General features: G+C 42.6%; 3 protein-coding genes across 4 annotated transcripts in view; 1 reads left to right on the forward strand and 2 right to left on the reverse strand.

Moving 5' to 3' along the window:
* Positions 1-5165, forward strand: part of DOCK5 (dedicator of cytokinesis 5) — a 62398-nt gene extending 57233 nt beyond the window's left edge. Inside the window, exon 52 of the mRNA XM_072356924.1 lies at positions 473-5165. Coding sequence (XP_072213025.1) covers positions 473-574 — 102 coding nt within the window. The 3' untranslated portion in view covers positions 575-5165. The remainder of the gene's footprint in view (positions 1-472) is intronic.
* A 250-nt stretch (positions 5166-5415) lies between these two features.
* Positions 5416-8477, reverse strand: GNRH1 (gonadotropin releasing hormone 1). Its single transcript, XM_072356925.1, has 4 exons — positions 8172-8477; positions 7718-7859; positions 6986-7081; positions 5416-5515 (listed from the first exon to the last, which is right to left on the reverse strand). Exons 2-4 carry the CDS (start codon positions 7856-7858, stop codon positions 5474-5476), a joined length of 279 nt encoding a protein of 92 aa, XP_072213026.1. The 5' UTR covers position 7859; positions 8172-8477; the 3' UTR covers positions 5416-5473.
* A 1952-nt stretch (positions 8478-10429) lies between these two features.
* Positions 10430-17947, reverse strand: KCTD9 (potassium channel tetramerization domain containing 9). 2 transcript variants are annotated; one of them, XM_072356926.1, is made up of 12 exons: positions 17857-17947; positions 17285-17406; positions 16491-16534; positions 16021-16117; positions 15498-15556; positions 14818-14946; positions 14225-14292; positions 14027-14122; positions 13622-13771; positions 13241-13346; positions 12861-12994; positions 10430-12603 (listed from the first exon to the last, which is right to left on the reverse strand). In XM_072356926.1, the coding sequence occupies exons 1-12, from the start codon at positions 17902-17904 to the stop codon at positions 12487-12489; spliced, it is 1170 nt and encodes a 389-aa protein (XP_072213027.1). In that variant the 5' UTR covers positions 17905-17947; the 3' UTR covers positions 10430-12486. The 2 variants fall into 2 exon arrangements, with proteins under 2 accessions (XP_072213027.1, XP_072213028.1); XM_072356927.1 differs by lacking the exon at positions 17857-17947 and adding an exon at positions 17795-17848.
* Between the last annotated feature and the right edge of the window lie 275 nt (positions 17948-18222).

Below are 18222 nucleotides of genomic sequence, written 5' to 3' on the forward strand. Positions count from 1 at the left end.
AACTAATTACTAACATGCTCTGGCTCACAACGTTGACTTTGGCTTATAGCCAAATGGGATGGATTTGAAGGGCCTGTAAAGAGAGCTTGTAGAAGTGTTTTCTGAGGTGTTTTGCTCTTTTTGCAGCTGATGTAAAGTTGAGTGTGTCCTCCTTTGGTTAAAAATAATCATGAAATCTTGGTGGTTTCAGCGAAACAAGGGGTGAACCACGCGAGTTTCTTCTTCACCTGGCCTTCGCTTTTCATGTGTTTCCACTATGTGCCTTGAAACAAGCAAAGGGCCAACTTGAAAGGACCTATTTAGTGTGGTTTTGGGCAAGAATAACAAGCATTCCACAACCCCAAGTGTTGGGCAGGCAGCAATCAAGAAGCGCAGGAGTTTTTGCTTTGCTTCTGTTTGGTTCGAGCAAAATGTCTTAACTTGCCTGGTAATGGTTTTATTTTTCTTGTGTGTTTTCGTTTTATCTTCTCAGGTTGCTCCACCACTACCAAGCAGACGTGAATCCAAACCTCCCCCTCCACCACCAAAAACCAGAAAATCCAGTGTCCTCTCTTCAGAGCAAGGATTGCAGTGAGGATTATTACTTGCTTGTCTAACAGCAAGTAACTAGAGAGAGATGGCTGCTTTCTCTTCACTGACTTGCTTGGGGTTTTCTACCCTAAAGACTATAGTGATCTCAGTTGCCATTCCATTCACTTCCATTGAATTTGTCCCTGGGAAACAGCAAAAGGAACTCTTAGTGTAACTGTATTCCCAACCTCTGGTTTATCTTTCCTATAATGAGACACTAATCACAGAAGGAAAGAAGTCAGCCTACTGGAATTCTTATCTTAGTCTTATCTATCCTGAATTTTTTCCACTGATGCAATTACAGCAGCTCGTTCCTAGTGTCAAACTATCACAGTAGTGATCTGAAACCAGAGCTTTACTGAGGTACGAGATGGGTTCTGCCGTATTTTCACATGGGTCCATTACAGCTTTATGCTAAAGCACAAATCCCTCCTTCTGTCACTGCAGTCAAGCCCTGATTTGCATGAAGTGAGACGGATCACAGCCATGCAGCGTCAGGTGTCGGTGTGTGATGTGTGGTCTCCTAAGATTCGTGATTGCAGGCAGAGACCTGAGCATTGTTAGCAGGATAAGAGGCCTCTTTTCTGCTACTCATCATATATATTTAAGATGAAGTGCAGACATTCTGCCTTACATCGTCTCTGCTCAAGTAGTGGCAGTTGCTCACTCCCAATGGAGAGTTTAGATTTGCCAGTACTTAATCACAGTTTCACTGTTGATTCTGGTTTTAACACTACGGAGCAGTTGATATCCCTTCCTTTGTTGTGTTGCTACTTTATGCTTTTTGAATAGGCTGTAGAAAGTGACTTTTCTACTGTGAGTGTCTCAGAATGGCTAGAGGTTGTGTTGATACCAGCACTGTATTGATACCAGCAACTTGGGGAGGATGGAGTGTGTACTGTAACACTTATATTGGCTGGCCAGATCATCACAAATAGAAATAAACATCGTACTCCTTCCCCCTCCTCCCCATTTAGGGCAGTACTTGCACTTTGTTTTGTAGCCTCCCTTGGTCTAAGTTGTTCACAGACTTTAAGGAACCACTTGGATCCGGGATGTGTGGAAGATGTGACAATCAACCAGCACACTTCCTTTTGTTTGGATTATTCCGGATCTGCAGCTTTTCTTCCCTTGGAAAACAAGATAATTCTATTATTTATAAGTATGTTATTAATCTGCTTAATTATTCTCTTTTAGTTATTTATTTCCTGCTCTCTCAGGATGTCAACATCAGTCTTTTATTTATTCTGAAGAAGAAAAATGTCCTGATCTTGGTTTTTAACCTTATAAAATCCCTGCCTTTCCTCACAGCTCCCTAGTGACCAAAGATAGAGCACAAATATCTTTACTCCATACGGACCAGATGGGCCTCGTGCAGTGTTGAAGCTGGAAGGAAGTTCAATTGTAGTGTGCATTTTGGGTCTGTTCTACTACAGAATGATTTAGATCACTCCAGCAATAGCATCAGCTGCTCTTTCTTGCTGTGTGGAGCAGGACCTTCCTAAACTCCCTGTTTCAGAACTCATTCCTTGTTAGGAACTTTGCTGTTATGTTTTCAAGCAGCATAATTACAACTTTCTTATGTATCCCCCCAGAGTTGTCACTGCCTCCTGGTGCCACATTTATTTCTTCCAGCAAACAATATTGCTTGCTACCTGTCACTGTCACTAAGCTCCAGATTATTGGGTACGATATATGGAGATGCATTTAAAACCCTACAGGGGAAGTTGCTCACAAGACAGACCACTGCTGCAATCTTCTGCTCACCTGATTTAAATGAATTTTATTGCCTTACTGAAAAACTAAAGTTGGTGGAGATGGGCTTTAATGAGGTTTAAACTCTTTTTCAGATAAAAAAGAAAGAAACCCTATTCCTTCTGCAAGGACCAAAGTTGCCCTTTCTGTTGTTCTTATGTGTTCATTTGCCTTCTGTGTGACTCCAGTACAGGAAACCTGCAGGAGCTGCATTTATTTTGCTATGTGTATAGCTCTGCAAGCAGATTGCACTCATTAAAGGGTCAGATCAGATTCCCATCACAGAGCAGGATGGAGACGCCGGGGAAGTTGCACTGCAGTCACAGTTGTGCTCACTATAGCTCACATAAAATTGTCTTCTGGGCTGTTGCCTTCTCAGGGGAGATCTTTGAAACCTTTCTGGACAACCTGAGCATGTTTCAATGCCCCTTCAGTGCATTGTAGTTCTTGTCAGCTCTGCATTATGTTTCTGACTACAGATGCTGCCCGACTGGAACACCACAGGGTTTTCTCATCCTTCATTTGTGTCCACTTCTCCCTCACCTTATAAGCACCCTCTTCTTTCTGCTGCTGTCGCACACAAACTAAAGGATCCGCTGAAACTCTTTGCTTGAACAAGAGCTTTTTGTCTTCAGCCAGAGATTCATTAAGGCAGAGCTGTAGGGTGAGATGTATAGAAACCTATACCTTAACACCACCTTTTGTAACTCAGTGCCTTGTCTTTGCATCTGCATGTTCCTTCATTCTGAGGTGCTTTTCCTTTCCAGAGCATGTTTGCTTTTGGTAAGGCAACAGGAAGCTCAGCTAGTGGCTACTCATGGGTTAACAGCACAGTGATCTGGTTTGGTTCTTTCAGTTCTAAGTGGCATTTGAGTCATAATTCCCTTCCTTTCTGATCTGCTTTATTAACTTCAACTTGTAGATGAACCTTGTGCAGCCAGTGGGTATTTTTCGTGCAACAGGGAGCTTAGTCCATGCAGAAAGACTTCACGAGGGGAAGCCTGACCTTGGGAATAGTTCTCCAGTCAGTCTTTAATGATCTTTTCCATGATGCTTTTGAACTATTTGCACCCAGCTTTTAGTACAGAGCCAGCAGTGGGGATGCTGTCCCCAAATAGCTCACCCCATCCTACCTGGCGGCTCCTTGGTGCTTCTCGTGGTGCATCCTGCAGCTCATTCCTTTCATTGTGGTGGATGTCATTGTGAGACATCACCTCACCGCAAGGAAAGGAGCAGCTGATAGTATCCCAAAATACTGTGCAAATTTTCTATGCCAACAGTTGAAGATTGGGAGGATTTTTAGTCTTACTGTTGTTCTGGGGCCTGTTGGAAATGCTGGGAACTCTCCCCTTTTTCTTGCCTTTGTGCAAACTAACTCACAGGTAAGAGTTGAGTTTTCTTCAGTGTATTACTGACTGTGAAGAGTTCTGTTCTTAGCTGATACAAGTCAGCAGAGCCCACATAGGGCTACAGGATGGGATTGCTATGGTGTGGGTAAGCACAGGGCCTGGTTGGTTGTAATTAATGGGAATTTAGTGCAAAATCCCACCAGACCTCTTGATTTAAAAAGGAAAAATAAATTAAAATGTTCTGCTCTTTGCTACAAGTTCTGATATTTAATCTTCAGAGACTGTTTAAGATCTCATGAATTCATTTCAAGATGAGAATCAGCTTTCCTAATCTCTCAGTGCCATTAGAAGCATAGGACTGGAAATGGGAGTCCCAGACTGATCCATAGTGGTGATCTCCATGTAGCAGAAATGAAAGCAAACTGGCTTTTATACAGATCTAGCTTTGAATAAAACAAAGTTAGATACGCAATCTGCAGAGGAGACAAGATCTGGATCCCATCTCAAATCCACGCTGTCCACGACTAGTGGTGAATTTCAAGTCATAGAGAGGAATCTCTTTTTCCCCTTTGGAGAAATAAGCTCAACGTTTGTTTTCGGGAGCTTTTAATTAAAACTCGTCACGCTGTGATGAATTCCTTGAAAAATGTTAACAGGCTCTTAATCCGCATCAGGGAAGAGAGAAACAGACAGCTTTCCATTGCAGTGGATTATTGGATTAGGAAAGGACACTGATTCCACTGAGAGCAGCTCTGTGATCCGCAGCAGCAGAAATGCCATTGTGTGCATGTAGCAGTTGTTGAGAACCTGTATCCAATCCCCACCACGCTGTGCAGCCCACGAGCAGCAGGTTGGACATGTAGTGATAATGGCTCTGGCATTGCAGAGTGTATTTAACTGGTTTAATATGAAGATGGATAGCCCAGTTGGAGCAGAGCGAGGTTCCTGGCATGGTATGACCCCAGCATCCATGGTGTGAATGGATGTAGTTGTTCCCTATTGGTATTATAAAGCTTTAAATGGCACGATGAACCACAGGGCGTGCTTGTCTTGAGTTCAGAACATGGGTGTTGTGTAACACATCCTTGTGCACGTTTTGAGATCCTGGGTGTGATGGTTTAGTTAGGAAACAGCCACATCTACAGACTGCAAATCCTCTTTTCATCCCTTGCAGTTGAATCAGAAGACAGCTTTAAAACTGGCTCTGAAGGAAGGGTAGGAACTGGGCATGGGGAGGGGAGGCTGCATCTCTCTGGGTGAGTAGCGTAGGATTCACTAAGTCTGTAAAGCAAGGTGTATACTTCTTTGGTTTTGTTTTTTAATGTATTAACAATTGTAAAGTTTGTAAATACCTTTTTTAATATAAATGTAGTTTTTATGCGTGAACCAGTAAAAAACAAAATAACGAAGCATATGGAAGTTCTTTTACGTGTGGTCGGCTGATGTGTGAGCGGAATTCCATGCCAGCAGTAAAATCATTTGTAATTTGCAATAAAGTCGTATTACTGTCGTGATCAGACGATGCCCAGGCATTGCACAAAGGTGTGAAACAAAAGCTGTCTCTGCCAGCTTTTCATTATAGAAAGCAAAGCCAACCCCATAGAGTTGATTCCCCACCACTGGACTAGAACGTGTTCTCTTATACCTACAAGCAAGATGTGTTGACGACGGTATCTCCCACTACTCCCAACTAATTTCACAGTATTTATTCCCATATTGCAATCAAAGCAGAGGCAGGAGGAACAGTTTTCAACATTGCTTTGGAATTTTATTCTGGGTTTGTTGTTGGCGCTGTGGATTTAAATCTTCTTTCTTCTGGCTTCTCCTTCGATCAGGCTTGCCTGTAAGCACACACCACATACTATTTTAAAAGAGAAGAAAGAACTTTGATGATGGAATCCTAAAGCCTGCTCAGATGCTAACTTATTCTTATTGAGGTCTCTGTTGGAAGGAGGATTAGAATGACATAAATCTGACCCGACGTGATCTTTCTGCCACCTGCCCACGGATCTGATCGTGCAGTATAATGTAACTGACACTTATAATAGCCCTTTTCATCCCAAAGTGCGTGACCAGCTTTACATCTGTTGAGGGGCCCATCGCCGCAGCAGCTCTTAGAGGGCAGCCCAGCAGCTGCAGAACACTCAGTTTTGGCATGAACTTACACAAAGCATCACTATGCAAAATGTCTCCGTCAACTTAAGCAGCTGGTTAAGATACCAAGGACAAGAAAGTTGTGCTTGCAAAAGTGCTACAGGGTGGGACAGTTGTCCTGTTCCCATCTCTGTATCCCTTAGCGCTTTTTGAATGGAAACACGAGTTCCTGTGTCACATCCTGATGGATCTGGTCTTCTATTTGTGCATCTATTTATGTTGTTCCCTCGGAATTGAAAGCCCAAGGTGATTTGGGTAGAGGTGCTCAGCGTATCCTTGTTTCCCTTTTGTATCTCAGCTCAGTATATCTCTTTGCTCACTACCAGCAGCTCCAGGAAGTGATGAAGGCAACCTGAAAAGTTGTTTCCGTGGGCTGGTCTGTTTCCTGACACTGATTGCATAATGCTCCCGTGTCAGCTTCAGGAATGTGTTAACGTTGGAAAACCTACATCTGGAAAAGCTTTAATTTGTTTTCAGCATCATTAAACAGCTAGAAGTAAGAAGGCCACACATTTCAGGCTATACCACAGGAATAAGATATGCCAACTAAGCGTTTGAGTGTGTATTTAGAGGTGAGAGTTACGTCGTTGGGCTTCAAAAATTAATGGAGAAAGAGTGTTTCAACTTTAGGACAACTCAGAGATATTTCCCAGCAAGTGAGGACCATCTGGGCAGGTCAAGGTGCTGCTGTATAGTTTGAAGAGCACTCTTCTGCTTGAGAGTGTTGTTTCTGTGGCAGATCGTGTGTATGTGAAGTCTCTGCTGTCATTGCATTAGAGCATCTAATGGAAAATACATTTCCCAGTCCTGGGACCTTGGGAGCAGCACTTCCATATGGCTCAGTCCTTCAGATGGCAATGCGTGCCTTTGAAGTTAAGCATCTGCGAATGCTGCCTACATTTGTATGAAGTACATGCTCGACTTTATTTTGGTTTTAATTCAGTAAGTAATGACATAGTTACAGCGGGAGCATCAAGATTAATGTAGTCATATTCTTGGACATAGCTGAGAGCGATGCAGAGTTGGGATTGCCACATGTGAACTAAGCTTTCCTGCCTCTTTTCCCCTACCAATTGCACCCATCCATCCCTTGCTTTCCCAGCTTGGACTGGTCTGAGATTTTCCCACAGCAATAAGAGAAAAAACATGTTACTTACCATGGTTTCCTTCAGATCACTCAGCCTGGGATGCTGGTATGAGCCAGGGCATTCAGCCTCCTGCACTTCCCCTAGGTTTTCCATTTCGTCTGCAATCTGAATGGAGAACAAATGCAGCCTTCATGAAAATAGATATTTCTCCTAAGGCAAATTTCCCCAGGTTAAAGGCAAAGTTTCCACTTCACGGTTGCTTTTACCTCTTTCCTACATGCTACACATGTGCTGTAACAGCTGTAGAATGTTGGAACTGTAGTTACAAGGGGAGTACATGTGAAATATTAGAAAGCATAAGAAAAGCCATTGGTGGACAGAACCTTTCCCACCTGCTTTGTGGTTTGAGTCCTTCAGAGAAACGCTTGCCATCAAATCCTGCACCAGCTGCTATTGCCACATTCTCATGGAGATGGATGGATGTTGTCACAGAGCAGCTGATGGGAAGGGCAGCTCAAACAAGGGACAGTGAAATCAGGTTTGACCTGGAATCAGACTTCTATCCCTCCTTTAGAGCAAACTGCTGAAGCTTTCTGTCTGCTATGGAAGCGCTGCTGTGTGTGCAAGGCTCTCAGTTGTCACCATACCACCATTCCAGTTCCTACTTGACACAAGGTCTACACCTATATATGTATAATACAGTCTGTCACCTCTAATGCTGCCATATGGCTTTTTGCTTGCTTCTAGTGCAGATAAGGGATCATAGCAAAAATGAGAGCTGCTTTACAGTCCTGAACCTACCTCTTGAAATGATTCCACCAGATCTTCAGCGTTCCTTTTTCCTCCTGGTTGCAGGCCGTAAGACCAGTGTTGAGCCAAGCAGATTGCCACAGACGTGGTAAATAGGAGAACACCAACCAAGATCTTCCCGGATTTCTCCATTCTGTGATGAGAAAACAAAGTGTATTTCTGACCCTGTGTCATCACAGCTCCATTTTTGTCTTACAGAATCATCTCTGACTTCCTGCACCCCGGTGGCACTGTGGGTCACAGCACCCTTTCAGGGCTTTAGGAATGCCTGGACCTCAAAGGTTCACTGAAAATCCCTGTTGATATTTGACAGATGGGTTCAGTGTAGCCAGTTTCTATACCAAGTGCTCTTTGCAGTGCCTTCTAATGCAAGTTCCTTCCAATGTGAGCATCTGTAAGGACTGAGAAGGTGAAATAGACATGGCGTGCAGTTCAAGCACATTACCTGCTTGCTGAGAGAGGCTGCAGAATCACTCCAACTCTTCCCTGCTGGAAAACGTCCTGTGACTTGGCTTGTTGTCTCCCTTTATATCCAGCCAACCCCACCACCAAGCCTTTCACAGCAGGTAACGCCACCTCATTCTATCCTACAGACTGCAATTTTGTTCTTAAAGTTGCTGTCGTGTTCTAAAGAAGTAAAGCACATAATTGGAGCAGCTGGGTGTAGCTCCTACCTACAGCTGTTTTCTCTTGGAGCCATAGAGGTTACAGCTTTCCTTTTAAGAGGCTGTAAACCTGACGTTGAAACCTAACTGGCTGCTGTTGCCCCAATGAAAAATACATTGTCTTTCAATGTCTTCTTGCTTGAATAGGACTCTCTGTATATATGTATGTGGAGAATCCTATTCAGATGTATATATATGTATATACAGATACACATATGTATGGGTGTGAAGTAGGCATCAAAACACTTTTGGAGCTATTTTGTTCTTGAGATGTTTTGAAGAGGTCATGGCAGCCATCTGCATTCAGAAGTCAAAGTCAATAATTCTGATGGCAGAAATATGTTCTTTTTTAATCCACCTGGCCACTGTTTTGACTTGCTCTTAACTGTTTTATGTGCAATTGGGTGTATCATGTTTAGTGGTCTTTAAACATCCTCTCTTCCTGCCCCCGTGACCTCTTTTGAGATTAATGGATTAAATGTAATTTAATAATAGTTGGAAGAAGGATTTAGTGACTTTAGCAAAGAGTAATTCTTCCTGCTGTAATGCACCTACTCACAGCAAGAGGAGCCAGCAGTAGTTCGGTTGACAAGCTGATCAAGCTGTGAAAATAGTTGGTTTCAGTGGGAGAAAAGTTACCTTAAAAAGGAGAGAGAGAAATTTAAAGGGAGATTTTCTGTTTAATGACTTGCTTCCTTCCCTGCTCTGCATAGCGGAAAGGACACACAAGATTTTGCTTATCCTGAAAAATGGCATTTAAAGAAGGGGCCCGTTTAGCCAGGTAATTGCATCTCTTATTAACCCACCATCTGAAGCCAAGTCTGCCAGCCTGTCCTTGCTGTCTGCCAGCAGCCGTGCTTCTCAGTGGGTCTCCTTATTGCTGCTCCTGAAGCACATCAGGAAGGAACCACAGTGGTGAGCAAGCTGTTCCTGTTTCATGTTCAACTCTGGGCCATGGTCCTATGTTACATAAAGGATGTGGGAGGTTGGGGAGAAGACTACAGCTGGTTCTATTTGCCCACAAATACTTCTACAGCCCTAATAGAAGCCAACAAAGGACTCTGATTTTGGCAGAGGTGAAGCCCACGTGGAAGTCTGATCCAAGGTCTGGGAGAGCTTCAGTCAGAAGAAATCAAAGAGTAGAGCTGGGTTTTGGACGTGACCTCTCTTCAGTTTCAGCCACTGGTAAATATGGTTGGCACAGAGTCTCCAGAATTGCTCCTAGATGTTGACTTCCCATATGTCTTGTGTTTGTATTAGCAGTGTTCTATCACAGAGTTTATCAGACTGAAATCACCAGCCCTTTATTTAGACTGAAGTTGAGCACAGTGTTTTCATCTGGAAATGCTTTAGAATTTATTAAGTAACCTGGGCTAGTAGCATTTACTAGCAGCTTGGCCTAGCAGCAGATCTGGAGGTTGGTGGCCCTGCCTGTGGGGTTGGAACTCAGTGATCCTTTGGTCTTTTCCAACCCATTCTATCGTTCTAAGACAAGTGGGGCAGCAGAGCTGCTTGCACTGCATGATGATGATCTCTGATGTGGAAAGCAGGTCAGAAACAGTACACATATTTATGTATACCGTGCTCAATGACTTCTGGCTCCAGGTTATTTCATGAAGCAGATATGATGGGTGAGGACAAAGCTGGTGAATGACAAGTTGAAATAAGATGAGAGAGGGCATGGTTAAAGAAGTTCTCAAACAGGATGAATCAACTATTGCAGTAAGCCTTCCCTCCTAAATCTCTTGCTTTTCTAACAGGTAAACTTTATTCTTGAGCATAAAAACCTTCTGCTTTCTCCTATAGAGCACAAACTGCCTGTTCAAAAAGAGGGACGTCTAAACTTCTGTCTTCTCATAAAGTAAGTAATCAAGCATACACTAAGTAGTCCTTTTGAGAGAGCACATACAAATCCAGGCTAAGGGTCTCATGAAAGGCAAAAGTCAACTTCAGCTATAGTTTGTATCCAAGCAGCAGCATCTTTTCTAACTTCTTGTCCTAAGTAAAATTCAAGTAAGACAAAGACACTTATGTATTTCCCACTTTTATTAATGCAGTTTGAATTAAGTTGGAACCTGCACGTTCTGAATGTGCCACTTCAGGCTATTCATACAGCACTGTCATAGCAAAAGAGGTACCTTAAAATCATCTGCAAATGAATGATGCCACGTGCCATGATTATTTAAAACATAGTGCTTCAGTGAAAGTTCAAATATATTTTATACACAGTGATTATGAAAATATATTTTCCCATACAATATTTTACTTCTAGCTACAAAATATGATAAAGAAAAATAATTCATCTGTTTCTCTAGCCCTAGGAATCTTCTTCTTCAACATATACATCACTCTGTGAAAGTGATGAGGTGGGAGACAGGACTCCAAAAACCAAATTCCCTATGGATGTATTTGACCAAGGGTAGGGTGTTATCCTAGAGCCAGATTAAAGAGGCCAAGGAATTCAGAAAAGAAATCCCAAATCTGAACCACAGGGCTGTAGGATTTGGAGTCCTGGGAAGTTCACATGTTATGCCTGAGTATCATCAAACCCAACTTGATAATAATCCCACACTTCTCCCCCAAACACATCACAAACTGTTCCTAAACTAACCTTTCTAGACTGACGGCAAAGCAGCATTTTCATAGCAACCACTGAGACTATAAATATGATTTCAGAGGATGGGAAGTTCTGCACTGCATCTAAGAAGCAACGCACCGAAGTAACTGGAACTCAAACCACTGCTAGCAGATCGTGTTCTGTAAGTTTTAGGATGCATCTGTTCTGGATTTCAGTAACAGCTTGATTTCCATAGATTCAATGTTAGTTTTAACTTTGGGGTATTTTAAAGAAGCATCTGAGGTAAGAGTTCTTGATGTACCTTTTTTGGTATAGTTTCTTCATGTGCTTTTTGATTGTGTATAAAATAAACATTAGATGAGAACTCAGCTTGATATTACAGTGGAAACAGCTTATGAGATGAAGTGCACCATCACCTTATGAAATGCTGTCAGGCTTTCTGCACTGCAGAAGTCACATAGTTCCTTATTTGCTCACATGTAAAGCAGCTGTGGAAAGGGCAGTTCAGCCCATGCAAAGAGGCTTTCACAGCCACTTTTAAGCAGGCCCAAAGCGATATACTGAGAGAGATCTGGCTGGGGAAAGGATTATGCCCATGCAGTTAAGGATGCAGTGTACAACCGTATTTGCATAGTACATGGAAGGGAAACAAGTGCCATTTATTCATATACTGGAGGCATGGCAGGGAAAAAGGAGTGGATGCTGTGACAGGTGGATTGGATTTTCCTATGTACATTTAATTCCCCACCAAGAATGACTGAAAATCTACAGGTACTCCAGGCTGGGAATGAATAGGACATTTGAAAGCTTTCCTTAGCAGCTGTAATTGATAGTGCAATCATATACTAATTTGGAAAAGATGAAATAAGCAATCCCAGTTTTGAACAAGGATTGTTTTGTTATAACCCAATCTGCTGAGCATGCAGATCCCTTCAGTGGAAGCAGCTTCCACAGCCCATTTTAGAAGATAATAAAGCTGTTCTATACCTGAATCCTAACTACTACAAGGCAATATATTACCTGTGATGACAGCTAACTACTGTTTTCAACCCAGAAGAGTACCTGAAAACATCCTGTGGACCTTATCTAAACCGTCATTTCCTTTAATGTACTGTGCATGAATGAAGAAACTAGTGTATTTACAGTTAGCCTAACTGTAAACCTGAACTTTGATGCTACTATACATGAATAACATTTTCTATTCATATTGCAGCTACAGATTTAATAAATAGAATTGCATATATTGTGCTTTATAAATTAAAATGAATTCCAAAGTGAGGCAATGCTTGTCAACAAAAAGCCACACACTTCCTCACTCTGGTCAGAGGTAGAAACAGCATCTATTTATCTATTTCTACCTCTTCAGTTAAAGCTCCCTCCCCAAGAAGCAATCAAAATAGCTTACTTAGGCACTAAAAATATAAGTTGTCTAATAACCAATACTTCTAACTTAAAAGGGGAGGACATGAAGGAAGTCACCATGTTTTGATTCCTTCCTCTTCAGCGTATTCTTTTCCCTATCTGACGCTCTGAGACATGTGCAAAGGTGTCAGCATCTCTTCAAAAATAGCTCCTTTTACGTTAGATCCCCTCAAATTAGCTTCCTGTAGATCACAACCTGAAAGATCACAGTTCTGAAGAGTAAAAGAGATCAAACATTAGTTGCATACACACAGAACCTGGGGTTCAAAAACTTTAAATGCATTTATAGAAGCATACGTGGCTTCTGCATAACTTCCATCTCCTTTCTCTGTCACAAGAAACAATTAAAACTAGAGTAAGACAGTGGTTGCTTTTCACAATAACAACTGGATTTGGATTTGCTGAATGCCAGCAATCCCCAGAAATCAAGCAGTTGACCATTTAGCATGCAAAATGAATTGCAACTCACTTCCAAATCGGTTCCTGCCAAAGTCGCTCCTCTAAGATTACAGTTCTTCAGTTTTGCATTTTTCAGCGTTGCAACTCTGAGGTTAATTCCTGTCATTTGACTGCCTTCCATGTCAACACCTTTCAGGTTAGCACCTGCAACACAGAAGTACTTTTACAAAGGAAGAACTGTTAGAAACACGGGATTCCAGAGGAATGCTTGTTCCGTGCTATGTAAATTGATATCTATGTATAATGATTATACAGTTGCCATCATATATATGGCTTTTCTAATGGAAACACGAATTGCAAGAACCAGGGCTCAATCTTGTACATAACATATGGATCTTAAAACGCATGCAGCTCAGTTTCCATGGAATACTTAACACAAAAATCTCTTACCTTCCAAATTAGCTTTAATGCCTGATGGGTCTTCAAAATTGCACCCTTTTAGAGATGCTCCTTCTGCATTGGAACACAGCATCTTCACCCCTTGGAGGTTTGCACACTGATAGAAATAAATGCATCAGTAAAATTCATGCAAGTGCAGAATTGAACAATGCCAGGAGCAGTCAGACTGTAGTCTTCATTTATGCTTGGGATGTGAATCTACTGAAGCACAACAGCCTTACTGTTTTGAGGCAGTGTAAGAACCTGCCATCACTTCACTGGGAGAACAGGTAATTCCACACCCTCCTCCTCCCCTCTCCCCAACTTGCTCTAATCCCTCTTTCCTTATGATGACAGGACAGCCCAAACCTTCCAAAGCCCAACAATTCTTACATCAAGCACCGATCCAGAGAGGTCAGCTCTTTCAAGATTTGCACAACATAAATTGGCATGGGCTAGGTTGCAGCGGCTTAGGTTAGCCATCTTGAAGTTGATATATCGAAGATCTAGTCGGGAAAGATCTGCTCCACTGAAATTGAGACCCTAAAACCAAAACCAACCCTAAAAGTTACAAAAGGTTTTGAATATAGAACACTTCAGAGCATTATTTCTCTGTCACACACAAAGATACATACACAACAAAAGCACCTATTCTATTACATAAGACTAATGCAGATGCAAAACTGTAAAGCACTGACTTTAGTTATTCCAGTGCATCCTACATTTAAATAGAACAGCTTAACAAACTGATCTAAAAGCAGCCCAAACAGATCAAGGCAAAAGTTTGCATTTCCACACCTGACATCGCAGCTCAGACTTGGTTGGGGTTGCCAACAGGAATCGCACAAACTCTTTTCGAGATATAGGAGAGTGGTCCTCTGCTGGCTGTGAGTTCTGTTGAGAGAGTTGTTTACAAGCTAATACAGATAGGACTAAGTTACATATTGCCTGGAAGAGCAGGACATGCATATTCATGTATAAAAGCAAGCAAGTTACCTTAATAGCTATTTCTAGATGCTCAATTAATGAATCGATACCAAAAAACCTGGCTTCTTCCAAAACACCTAACAAAACAAAGCAGTTATTTGTTATTTACACAGAGCCATTAAACGAGATATCACTCTTCCCTTACTGGAGAAGGCAACGTACAGCCATGCCAAGAACATAAGCTTCAGGTTAATCCAACCTTATTATCAGAGGACTGCCAACTCAACTGACTTTCCCTGTTTGTCATAACTCTTTTAGCTACGGTAACAAAGAGATAAACAGAGCACCTGCTGAACCTTAGGAAATGCCTAACAAATGCATGAGCTAATAGAACTGTCAGCCATACGTATTACATTACATCGTAATGGGACAGAGGAGAAGTCAGCTTACTTCCAGTTAAAAAGGGAAAAAAAATGAATTTCAAATATAAGTATTAAGATATCAAATCCAGGGCACTGTATGAGAATAAATTCTCCATAGGAAAATATCAAACATTTAGATAAGCAGACACAAGCCCCAGTGATTTTATCATGTTTACCTCAAGGCAAAGTTAGACTTTTAGAGAATATTAACTTAGGAGAGATCATACAGGTAATACCTACCTAGCAGATTGATGCCATCATTTACAATGAGCTGTCCATGTCGCAAGTAGTTCAAAATAGGCTCAAAATACTCTGGGCTGCGATCAATTAGGAACGCTCCTCTGTGATCTTGCTTATTTCCCCAAGCATCTGTTGCCACAAAATACACGTAATTAAATCTGAAAGCATTTGTTTCAAGTTTCAGATTGTTACCACCAAGGGGTTACAGGATTGAAACCTCCCACATGAAAGGGCGTCTCTTAGAGAAAAGGAAGGAAAATAGGAGTGGAAGGGAAAATTCCCCTTACATCTAACCCCTTCCTGCTATAAATAGCTTAAACACATCTCATGATGTGCCTAAGAACCATTACAAGAGTAAAAGCAGCACTAATTCGCCCTTGGTTGGTAAACACATCTCATTTGGTGTTGACAATGCAACAGCCAGAAAAGTCTAAGCTAGAAAAAAAGGCTCTATAAAGTATTAGCTCTGGATAGGAGTTCTATTTTCCATTTGTGAGATAAACATTATATGAACAAGGGTTAAATAGACAACTAGAGAAAACGATCATATGTTGTGCGTTGATGCTTTAACATACTTTTAATACTTCAAGACATAAACAAGAGCTTTAACTTAATAGTGCCTTTTACCTGTTTGGCTGATTTGTTAGCTTAAAGGGTGAGTTTTATTTTGAGATACTAACCTTTATCTTTAAACATGTGGGCCAACATACTGTCAGGTTCTTTATTAACCAAAGTACTCCTAGAAAATAAAGGCAGTGCAGTTTTATTTTTCAAATGGAAAGCTTTGCTGCAAGACCCATTTGCTGAAAGGAATGCATTTCCTTGGCACATTGAAGGTAATTAACGGTGCACAATATGCATTCCAACTCTGTACTAATTTGATTTCAGAAGAGATAAAGCACCCTTCTGATCTAAGGCGTACCAAAGGTATTTTAAATAAGAAAGCACTTCATTAGCTGAAATGTTCCAGGGATAAATGCAGACCTGCTCAGGCTTTTCACCACTGTCAGCACATATGTGAACTGTTTATGGTGGCAACAAATGTCTAACACTAAAATAAGCTGCAAAAGATTTCCTACTCCATAGCAAATGACTTTTCTTGTTCTTTCTCGAGAGCACCTAAAGTCTCACTAACTGAACACAGCCCAGCTACTATAGCAACCTTATTGAAGGTAATTCCAGCTCAACTAGCCCCATTTTTACCGTGTGGTGGTGAAGTATCGACCTCCAACATTGAGTGTTAACCAGTCTGTGTGTGCCCCTGTTAGCTCTTCGTGAGGTCTTGCATCAGTCTGAGGATCTACACAGGTGATGAGAACACAGATGTTAGAATTGTGAATGTTTCTGAATCCTCCACATGGTAACAGGTTTCTGAAAACACCAGAAAAATCAAAATTTACACTAAAGCAAAGCATAGAATCATAGAATGGCTTGGGTTGGAGGGACCTCAAAGCCCACCCATCCCCTGCTACTGCCCTCCATCAGATCAGGGTGCCCAAGGTCTCATCCAGCTCAGCCTGGGGCACTCACAGCTCCCCTGGGCAGCAGTGCCAAGGCCTCACTACTCTCTAACAGCTACCCTAATCATTCCTTCTTTTAGCTTAAATCCATTTCCCCCTTGTCTGTTACTATCTGCCTATGTAACCAGAAGGCTGAAGAATTAAAAGACTTACCAATGAACGGTTCCCCTTCACAGACAAACAGAACATCATCATCCCTGGAAGGGGAGAGGGCAGGGGGAAGAAAAACAGGGGAAAAAAGATTAAACAGCTTTTTGTTCATCTAAGTGACATTGGGATCTCCTCCTGATTAGTTTCAGGTATACGATAATCAGATGCCATTAGTTAAAATTAAGAATCTGATTGTTCTCTTAACTTTGCAGGTTCCAGATGACTGCAATTTTACCAGCTGCACTAGAGATGCTACCAATAGAGACTTGTATCAGCCAGGTAGGGATCACTTCTGATATTTAGCAGCTCTAATTTTATGAAATAGTTCCTTTTCTCCCCACTTTGAGGGACTTTGTGTTACATGAAGCCAAAACCATACCATAGTTTGTCTCTTTTTCAAAAAAAAATCTCTGGTTTTATGGTAAGTGCTTGTTATTCATAGAATGGCTTAGGAAGGGACCTTAAAGACCATTAATCCCCCTGTTGTGGGCTGCTTGCCCCTGACCAGATCAGGCTGTCCAGGGCCCCATCCAGTTCCCCCCACCCAGCAACATCCAACCTAGATCTCATCTTTTAGTTAAAAGCCATTTCCTATTGCAGTATGTAAAAAGTCAGTCCCCACTCTTGTTTGTAAACTCCCTTCCAGTACTGAAAAGCTACAATGAAGTCTCCTTGGAGTCTTCAAAGCCAAACTCCTTCAGCCTTTCCTCATAGGAAAGGTGCTCCAGTCCTCATTAAGAGCATTAACAGGCTATTAATCTCCATCCATGATTTGGCATTTACGGGATCAACCTTACCTAATCAAGGCAATATCATCGATGAGTCCACCTTTCCCATTGTAAACACTGGTTGCTTTGATTCCCAGCTTATTGCTCGCCACAGACAGCAAATCTGACAGTGTGCCATATACAGCCACTACCTGCAAAGAGAAGGAAACCACAATAGGGCTGCTGCCATCCCAGTGCAGTGTTGAGCCATAAAGCCTGATTTACTATCACTATAGACATTGCCTCACAGCTCTGAGCAGAGCAGAAAGAGGGTTATTTATCAGCTGCCCAACAGAAAGCACAGCACAGGAAGGCCTCAACACATCCCTCATCTGTTCAGGGCACGTTTCTATCAGCACAGCATCACCAAAGGGGAGCTGAACTGCAGAGAACCACAAAGAGAAGCTCAGGGCGCTTCTCCACAAGGCCCAGTGCTGCCCCATACACAGGCCAAGGCCCAACCCCAACTCCAGACCCCACCACCCCAATCACGGCCACAGCCCCTCCGGCCCCAAAACCAAGCAGAGGAAAATAGAACACCTCAGAAATCCACGTGTAGGTTCTCATAGCCTACCCACAGGCCGTAAACCCCCGCCCCTCACCTTCCCGTTCCGGGGACTGCCGTTAACGAACAGCGTGACCCGCCTCATGCTGCGCCGGCGGCGCCCCGCTCCTCCTGCCGTCAAACCCGGAAGACAGCGCTCCCTGAGCGACGGGAATTATAACCAATCGCAGTCAAGCCGCTGGCCAATGAGAAACGCATCCCGCCGGAGGGGCGGGGAAACTAAGAGTGGGCGGGTCGAGGGCGGGGGCAGAGCTACCGGCAGCCAATCAAAACCAGGAGTTGGGTCCTTGAAGGCAAAACGCCGCTCGCGATTGGTGCGCGCTGTCACGCGGGCGCGGCTCGTGGCGGCGACCGTTGCATTCAAAGTGGCGGCGCGGCGCGTAACGGTCAGCGGTCGCTCCGC

Source organism: Excalfactoria chinensis, chromosome 25, assembly GCF_039878825.1.
Source record: "Excalfactoria chinensis isolate bCotChi1 chromosome 25, bCotChi1.hap2, whole genome shotgun sequence".
NCBI lineage: Eukaryota > Metazoa > Chordata > Aves > Galliformes > Phasianidae > Excalfactoria > Excalfactoria chinensis.